Source organism: Solanum stenotomum, chromosome 10 (assembly GCF_019186545.1).
Source record: "Solanum stenotomum isolate F172 chromosome 10, ASM1918654v1, whole genome shotgun sequence".
Lineage (NCBI taxonomy): Eukaryota > Viridiplantae > Streptophyta > Magnoliopsida > Solanales > Solanaceae > Solanum > Solanum stenotomum.
The window spans coordinates 54,314,317-54,323,444 of NC_064291.1; the positions used below are offsets into that span (position 1 = coordinate 54,314,317).

At 37.1% G+C, this 9,128-nt stretch overlaps 2 protein-coding genes across 2 annotated transcripts; one reads left to right on the plus strand and one right to left on the minus strand.

The window, feature by feature from the left end:
• Positions 1–809: 809 nt before the first annotated feature.
• On the plus strand, positions 810–4,674 carry LOC125878371 (probable LRR receptor-like serine/threonine-protein kinase At1g12460). The gene is made up of 2 exons (XM_049559614.1): positions 810–2,537; positions 2,622–4,674. The coding sequence occupies exons 1-2, from the start codon at positions 1,372–1,374 to the stop codon at positions 4,102–4,104; spliced, it is 2,649 nt and encodes an 882-aa protein (XP_049415571.1). The 5' UTR covers positions 810–1,371; the 3' UTR covers positions 4,105–4,674.
• On the minus strand, positions 4,536–8,545 carry LOC125878372 (probable aminotransferase ACS10). The gene is made up of 4 exons (XM_049559615.1): positions 7,857–8,545; positions 7,588–7,713; positions 5,995–6,155; positions 4,536–5,905 (listed from the first exon to the last, which is right to left on the minus strand). Exons 1-4 carry the CDS (start codon positions 8,364–8,366, stop codon positions 5,050–5,052), a joined length of 1,653 nt encoding a protein of 550 aa, XP_049415572.1. The 5' UTR covers positions 8,367–8,545; the 3' UTR covers positions 4,536–5,049.
• Positions 8,546–9,128: the final 583 nt, after the last annotated feature.

Below are 9,128 nucleotides of genomic sequence, written 5' to 3' on the forward strand. Positions count from 1 at the left end.
TAACAAATTGGCTTCTCCTTTTGTTTGTTATCACTAAAGAAAGAAAACAATTTAAGTATATACTAATTACTTCTTTCCGATATTAATCCATCAAATTTATGATCAAAGAATTAGGTGAGATAGTAAGTTTCAAAATTGTTGTTGCACTCGTATCGTATCTTTTTAAGATATAGTACTATTTTTTGAAGGATTTGACATGTATCTGTGTGTACTTCGTGTAATTTTGTATACATACAGTTCGTATGATCTTGTTATATGCATATATACACTTTACTTTTGAAGGACTATACATATAATACATTGACGTTTTCGAAGAGTAGGTGAATCAAAGATTTAAAGTCAGTTAGTTCGAGTGATCTTGTATATATATATCATAAGATTCGGGTAATGCGAGTTTACTTTTGAAGTACCCACACGAAGTTATCGACATTTTTGGAGGATGAACATACACAAATTAAGAATTTAGAGTCAGTCCGTCAGTTCGAGTGATCTCGTATATTTATATACACACACTTTACTATCACAATCAACAACATTTTTTTTTAAGGATGAACATACATAAATTAAGAATTTAGAGTCAGTTAAGTAATCATATATACATCTTAAAACACGATTCGTGTAATCTTACTACATAAATATGTCTTATTTATATATATATATATATATATATATATATACATATATATATATATATATATAAAATTAAAAATAATACATTCAGTTGAACTCGTAAAACTCGCCCTAAATCTTTAATTCTTGAGTGTGGTTAAAAAGGAGGAAGATGACCATGTGGAGACAACCGTCAAAATATATCTGCAGTTTCTCTATTAAAAAAAACTGGCAGACCAACAATCTTTTTCAGCAAAGCCAGGCATTTTCACCTTGCATCCCACTAGTTTAGTACTCTATTTTGCATGTCATTGCCAGCCAGATTAGTAATTGTAGCTCTAAAAATCATTTTTTTTTTTGTATTGGGTTCTTTCTTCTTAAGCCCACTTTCTTGAAATCTTCATTTTTTCTTGAAATTCTGCAAAATTATAGAATTTAGGGTTAGTAACTCCAACACCAACACCAACCCAGATATACAAAATACCCAAAGTTCCAAACTTTATTGTTTCCTTCAAGAAAAGAGTACCAAATCACAGAATTTTAAGCTATACCCAATAAATGCACTTTAATTTCTTTCTTGTTTTAAGAAGATACTGAGTAGAGTATTAAAAATGTTTTTGTTTAGTCAAGATCGAAATCTTGTATTTTTGATAATTGAACCCCATTTGAGAAAAGGTAAAAGGGTGTCTAGAGGAGTTGAGATCAAGAACTTTCAAGATTGGATCCAGCAATGATAATGTTTGAGTGTTTGTGCTGGGGAACATGAGAAAATTAGGTACATTTGTTCATTGTGTTGTTCTTGTTTGGTGTTTGTGTTTGCTTGAATTGGAATTGGTATCTCCCATCACTGAAAAGGAGATCCTTCTTCAATTCAAGGGTAACATTTCTAGTGACCCTTTTAATAGTTTAGCTTCTTGGGATCCTAATGGAACACCTTGCTCAGACTTTAGTGGTGTTTTCTGCAATTCTGTTGGAAATGTGGTGAAGATTGTGTTGTGGAATACTAGTCTTGGTGGGGTTCTCTCCCCTGCCTTAGCAGAACTTAAGTCTTTGCGCATCCTTACCTTGTTTGGGAACCAATTTACTGGCAATATTCCTGCAGAGTATGGGGGGATTGATTCATTGTGGAAGATTAACTTCAGCTCTAATGCCTTTTCTGGTTCAATTCCTGAATTTCTTGGGGATTTACCTAATATAAGGTTCCTTGATTTGTCAAGAAATGTGTATAGTGGTGAAATTCCTGTGTCTTTGTTTATGAATTGTAACAAAACAAGGTTCATTTCCTTGTCCCATAACAATCTTTCAGGTCCAATTCCAGCATCAATTGGAAACTGTCAGAGTCTTGAAGGAATAGACTTGTCTTTTAATGGTCTAAGTGGAAGTTTACCTTCGCAAATTTGTGACATTCCAGGATTAGTGTACTTGTCTGTGAGGAGCAATGCACTATCAGGACTTGTTCAAGAACAGGTTTCTCCATGTCAAAGGTTGGAGCTTTTGGATCTTGGTAGCAATGACTTCTCTGGTTTGGCTCCTTTTGGGGTTCTTGAGCTGGTGAATCTTACATATTTCAATGTTTCAAGTAATGGTTTTGAAGGGGAGATTGTTAACTCTGGGACTTGTAGTCAGCGACTGGAAGTGTTGGATGTTTCAAGGAATATTTTTTTTGGTGAAATTCCCTTGAGCATCTCGAAATGCAGTGCGTTGAAGTACTTGGACATGGCATATAACAGAATTAATGGAAGTATCCCTATTGAGCTTGCAGATTTGAATAGCCTTTCCGTTATGCGATTGGGTGATAATTTGTTAGGTGGGACAATCCCAACGGAGCTTGGTAGTATCGAATGGCTTGCAGTTTTGGACCTCCATAATCTCACCCTATTTGGTGAAATCCCATATGAGATAAGCAACTGCAAGCTTCTTCTTCAACTGTGAGTATATCACCATCTTGGTTTAATTTGTTCTATTTTATCATTGCTCTGATCTGGAATTGAACCGTCTAATATTTGCTGCAGGGATCTATCTGGGAATCTTTTAGTAGGAGAAATACCACAAAACCTGTACAACTTGTCAAACCTTGTATATCTTGACTTACATCATAACCAACTGAATGGAAGTATTCCATCAACCATTGGAAATTTGTCTAACTTGCACTTTTTGGATTTATCACAAAATCTGCTATCTGGGTCAATCCCTGTTGCTCTTGGGGATTTGCAAAATTTAACTCATTTTAATGTATCTTACAACCTTTTATCTGGTGCTATTCCCTCAATTGAGAGCATCAAGAAGTTTGGACCCTCTGCCTTTTTTCATAATAGTGGTCTTTGTGGTGATCCTTTAGAAGTTTCATGCTCTGCCAGTGGCACTACTCCTGCAAAAGGGAAACCAAAATTGAGTGTCTCAGCAATTGTTGCTATTGTCGCTGCTTCAATAATCCTTACAGGCGTTTGTCTGATAACCATCATCAATATGAAGGCTCGACGGAGAAGGAGGAGAGAAGATGAAACATTCGTTGTAGAGAGCACGCCACTGGCTTCAACAGATTCAAATGTCATTATAGGAAAGTTGGTTCTTTTCAGCAAGACTTTGCCTTCAAAATATGAGGACTGGGAGGCTGGCACAAAAGCCTTGCTAGACAAGGAGTCTTTGATTGGTGGGGGGACAATTGGATCAGTTTACAGAACTTCCTTTGAAGGTGGTGTATCAATTGCAGTGAAAAAGCTCGAGACATTGGGGAGAATCAGAAATCAAGATGAATTTGAGCATGAAGTTGGCCGGTTAGGGACCCTTCAGCACCCCAATCTTGTTGCTTTACAAGGGTACTACTGGTCCTCTAGCATGCAGTTAATATTGTCGGAGTTTGTTCCGAATGGAAACCTATACGACAATTTACATGGACTTAGTTATCCTGGAACCAGCACTGGTGCTGGTAACCCAGAATTGAATTGGCCAAGAAGGTTTCAGATAGCAGTTGGAACAGCTCGAGCACTCACATATCTTCACCATGATTGCAAACCTCCAGTCCTTCATCTTAATGTCAAGTCCACTAATATACTCCTGGATACAAACTATGAAGCCAAATTGACTGATTATGGCCTGAGTAGGTTCCTTCCCCTGCTGGATAACTATGGACTAACCAAGTTTCACAATGCAGTTGGTTATGTTGCACCAGAGTTGGCGCAAAGTCTGAGACTAAGTGATAAATGTGACGTTTACAGTTTTGGGGTGATTCTGCTGGAGTTGGTCACTGGGAGGAAACCAGTAGAGAGCCCAGTAGCAAATGAAGTGGTGGTCTTGTGTGAATATGTTAGAGGATTGATAGAAAGGGGTGCTGCTTCAGACTGTTTCGATAGAAGTTTGAGGGGCTTTGCAGAAAATGAGCTGATTCAGGTAATGAAGTTAGGCTTGATTTGTACTTCTGAAATATCCTCAAGGAGACCTAGCATGGCTGAGGTAGTGCAGGTTCTTGAGTCCATCAGGAATGGCTTGGGATCATAGTAAAGAATCAGTAGAGTCATAAGACTATTTGAAACAGCAGCTGTTCATAGAATGAGAAGAAAGCAGTCTAGCTGTTGTGCTAGACTCGCTTCTCATGAGATTCGATGAGGGAATCAGAAAGGGTCTCAAATAAGAGAGACGCGCAGACCAATTAATAGTATCAGTCATATTCTTGAATTTGGAATCAGAGTGATTAGGAGGTGACAGCTTTTGGTACAAAGAGAAGATTCTTTAGTATTTGATTTGTGATTCTTTTCATCAATTGGTCATTGTAAGTTTACAATAAAGCAATTCTTTTCCTGTAAGATGCAAAGGTATTTTGATGTCTCATATGCAGCTTGGCAACTGCTTTTTATAACCATTCAATATTGCTCTTCATTTACTGTTAAGAATTACCTTTGACATGCATATATCAACAACCTTTGAAAGGATGAAAGAAATCGATTCATTTCTCAAATTACATATCTAATGCTAACACAAGAATGAATGTGAACAAATAATGAGTCCATACATCTACCTGTAACTATACAACAATGAGATAATAAGAAAATATCAAGATTTAAGACCTTACTTATTGACACAAAGAATTTGGAAATGGATTTCATTTGAAGCCATTTCTACATGCTATATGTTTTTCCTTGCATCAACTTTGACTGCTAATTAGCTATCTTCAAAATCCATAAACTTGGAGGAGGAATGCATTTGTGAAAATGACAGTTGGAGAGGACCAAGAACACACTTCTGGAATCATCTGCATACAATCTGGCTTTTTTTTGTTTGTTTTCTCTGCATGTAGTTCTCAGTGCTGCTGCATTCTGATCTCATTATCCGAACATTGATAACTTATGGATCCATTAAATCACAGAACACGCGACCCTTAAAATCTCTGCAGAAGTTTTGGACCTTTGGTTACGGTTTACTGTAAGGGATCATATCATTAGCAACTTAACTCAGAGACTTACGTAACTCCAAAACTTTCTGGATACGTTGCATAACTGTGGAAATGTCCTTCTCACTTAATGTCGAAAAACATAACCTGAACCACCCAGGTTCAACACAGTGGCAGGAAGAACCAGGAGTTGCATTGATCTTAGCTACATTTAGTAGATTATCCCAAAGCTCAATCTCACCCTTCTCATTATACGACCGAATTAACCTGCTCATGTCAGCCCAACAATAGAAACCCCCACTACTTTTGGTGCACTCAATTCCCAGCTGCTTCAATCCACTGACAAATAGAGAAGACATCCTTCTTAGCCTCTCTCTGTTCTTTTTGATAAATTGTTGTACAAACTTTGCATCTGATAGCATCTGGATGATTAAATGCTGTGTCGGGGCTGAAATGGATGAGAATCTTGTCAACTTTTTCGCAGCAGCTAGGACATTTTCATTGCAAGAATAGATGACCCCCACCCTGAAACCAGGAAGAGAAAGGTCCTTAGAGAGACCATACACAATGTGTACCCTGCTCCTGTCAAAATCTTCAGAATCAATTATCTCTGCTATGCTGACAAATTCTTCACGTCCATAAGTTGACCCTGCCAAGATTTCATTGGATATTACATGGATGTTCTTCTCAGTTACAAAGTCTAAGAGGTTATAAAGTGTCTCCCTAGAGAAAATATTTCCCACAGGATTTGAGGGGTTAGAAATGATAATCCCTCGTACTTTAAGACCACGTTTCTTAGCTTGGTTAAAAGCTCGGTCAAGAGCGTCAATGCTCAAGTTAAAGTTGTCTGCACTGCGGCAAGGAACAGGTATAATCTCCACTCCAGTTCTCCATTTGACATCCCTATCAAGACTGCAAACGCATTGAGCTCATTTTATACACTATATACGTAAAGATGACCAAAAGATTGAAATTTATTTGGGAAGGAGAATAAAACTCACTCAGGATAATATGGTGAGGGAACAAGAAAAGCATTTCCAGGATCAGCTAGGCAGAAGCTCAGTATCTCAAGCGCAGGAGCGGCACCACCAGTTAGAACCATCTGCGAGGGGCTGAAGGACACTGATCTCTCCAGAGCTTGAGACATAAATTCTCCCACAGCCTGCATACAGGTGAGGAAACATGAAAATCAATTCAAAGAGATACCATAAATAATGTAGAATCACACAAAACACCTATTGTTTTTATGAATCGATCTTCATAGTGGCTCAAGGATGATTTCATATATTGCTGTTATACAATTCTCAAACCCACAATTTTAAAAAGTAAATCCATCAGATCATCTCCCACCCTAGGATACCCGATGACAAAGGTAGCCACTCATATTTCAAAGAGGCCAAAATTGCCTTCCATCTTCAACAGATACTGCAAATCTAGCAATAGATCCTTCAACAGGTTACACAATGATGAGTATCGAGGTGAGTATTTGTCAAGGAAATGATAGACCACCTCTCAGAACAACTGAGTCCATTATTCACTATTAACTTGCTTATAACGAAAACCATGCAAAATAAAGCAGGTTAAACTATTCTCGTATGTGCTCAAACTAGATTTTTTATCATATCACACTGCAAGGGATCCTATTGTTCTGGTCAGGACAAACATCACCACAGAAAATCATCAAATGCTGGAACAGCATAAATGACTGAGCTAGATCAACAATAATTATGAATTTCCAACTCAAGTTTTACCAATGTAACGCTCAACTAGGAGAAGATATTTACCACAAAAAACACCCCCATCCCTCTGGATACTGTTTCAATGCTTTGGCTGGTCAAACACATTTTCAGGTTTCAAAATTTTCCTATCATTTCTCTTCTTTTGTATTTTAACCTCCTTTATTAGACAATCATGGGCTCCAAAAGCTCAAGAAAAAAATCAAAACATTCAGAACCGTGTTTATTTTTCAAAGTGTTGCTTAGCGTCGATAGCGTAGAAGTTAGAGCGTTGACGAACTTTTCAGAAGTTAATTGGCACTGTAAAATGAACATGAAGCTTATTCATTGCTTTTCCTTATGTTTGTTGCACTTTATAGACTTAGAAAGCTCAAGACGGGACATACAAAACCTTGTATACAATAGGTAATTTTGGGATTGTCAAATGCCATTACCAATCCCGCAGCCAGGGGTTCACATTTCAAATTAAACCAGGTATAAAGCATACTGGACTAGCGGATGGGTGATTGATATGGAGTAACTGTTATACAAGCATATGAACATAACATCTTTGAAATTATATGGACATGACATGAGCTCATCCTAGGCTACAACTATAAACTAATACCACCCAAATAGGTATCTCGTTGATTTAATCCTATAGTCTAAACTCAAAGTAGCAACTTTAAATTATAGGTACATACTTTTTCAAGTAAATTTTTTGTTCAATTTCCTTCTCTAGCCTGTAAAAACTATAACCATATGAACAACTACTAGTACTTTATTAGTTCAAGAAGAACATATTATATCCAATACATGTCAACATTATATCAACAAACAAGTCACTAGTAGTGTGCAAGGAAAAATCAAAAAGCTTACCACTTTCAACTCCAACAACCCATCAAATGGCTGATAAGTAGCTATTCCGGTTATACTCGAATCTTGAGTCATCATCCATCTTGACACATTTTCTGCTAGCCATTCTTGAACTAAATCCAATGACAACTATAACCATACAAAATAGAGACAAAATTCAAAATCATTGAAACAACAAACAAAAGTAGATTCCCCAACAAGAAATGTACTGCATTTGGTACATTTCTCTAGAAAATGATTCAACATATCCAAACATTCAAAATTATTAGTACCTTGTTTTCTGCTAATCCTAGCTGAATAACACCATCTGGATTACTTGACTCATCATAAGGGTCTTCAGAAGCTCTTTTCAATCCAACATAGTAAGGGCTACTATCAATTTGTTTTGAAATAATCGAATTAGCTCTAGCAGATACCTGAGATTGCCCAGTAGTTCCCTTCGGTGACAGTAAAACACGTGAGTGAACCCTTTGTAACCCAGACCCAGAAGACACGTCCGGCAAATGGTTCGACGACGTTGACCTCGTCGGAGCCGTAGATTCGCCGTTATTGTCACCACCGGAGGAACGATTTCGTTTTAGGTAGAGTTGCCAAAAATAGAAAAGAGCACAGGGTATAACTGAACCTAAGAAAAGACCACCCCGACCTTGAACTACACCTTGTAAGGGTACTATCACCCTCATCGCCGTCGTGGCTCCTCCTCCGTCTCTGCCGCCGGCGCCGCCAGTTGAAATGGTTGTTGTTGTTGTTCTAGTTGGTGAACGGTCTCGTGACCTTGTCATAACTGTGACATAGTGGGGGCTGAGATAAAGACGTCACCTTGTCGGAGTATGACGTCAGTCAGCTATCTGGCCGGCGAGACGGTGGACGGAGAGTACGAAGGGGGTGAGTGATGGAGAAGAGATTTGGAGAAAATAGTGGCAAATAGTAGGTCGATTTATTATTTATCTTTTTGTCCGCCTAAAGTTTTTTTTTTTTTTTTGTTATAATAAGAAAAAAATTCAAAAAAATAAAATAAAAATTCGCGGTTTACCCGTGACCGTAGACATATAATATACTTGTTGAGATTTGCCTCCGGGTTTAGGTCACATATTCGAGTTGTATGAGTTAAATTATTTTCAAAATGATTATGAATTTTGAAGCAAAGCTAAATTTAAATAGTTGGCGTTGATAATTGTCGATAATTATTGATAATTGATGGTGATTATTATAAAATTGTGGCTAATAGTGGTGACAGTTGATGTGAGCAAGATGATAACGGTAAATGAATAGAGTTTAGTGAATTCTTGAATAGATATTCTAATGAATGACTTTATCATTTTTTTTAATTGTTTTGATTTATTGAGATTCATGAAGTAGTTGTAACATATGGAAGAAAAAGTTGATGATTAAGATCTAAATAGGTAAGATTCAAATCCAAAAAATAAATAAATTTAATAACTGAGATCTCAATAATTTAAAGTAAAATGCAAACAAATGTGCACTAATTATCCCTTAAGCCTTTTAACCCCACATTGGCCTCACTATCTTTTGACTATCTTGAT

Coding starts and splice junctions, on each gene's coding strand:
- LOC125878371 (XM_049559614.1), top strand. CDS start 1,372: ATGAGAAAATTAGGTACATTTGTTCATTGTGTTGTTCTTGTTTGGTGT. Junction 2,538..2,621: donor TGCAAGCTTCTTCTTCAACT/GTGAGTATATCA, acceptor TATTTGCTGCAG/GGATCTATCTGGGAATCTTT.
- LOC125878372 (XM_049559615.1), bottom strand. CDS start 8,366: ATGACAAGGTCACGAGACCGTTCACCAACTAGAACAACAACAACAACC. Junction 7,714..7,856: donor TAGGATTAGCAGAAAACAAG/GTACTAATAATT, acceptor GTATGGTTATAG/TTGTCATTGGATTTAGTTCA. Junction 6,156..7,587: donor GGTTGTTGGAGTTGAAAGTG/GTAAGCTTTTTG, acceptor ACCTGTATGCAG/GCTGTGGGAGAATTTATGTC.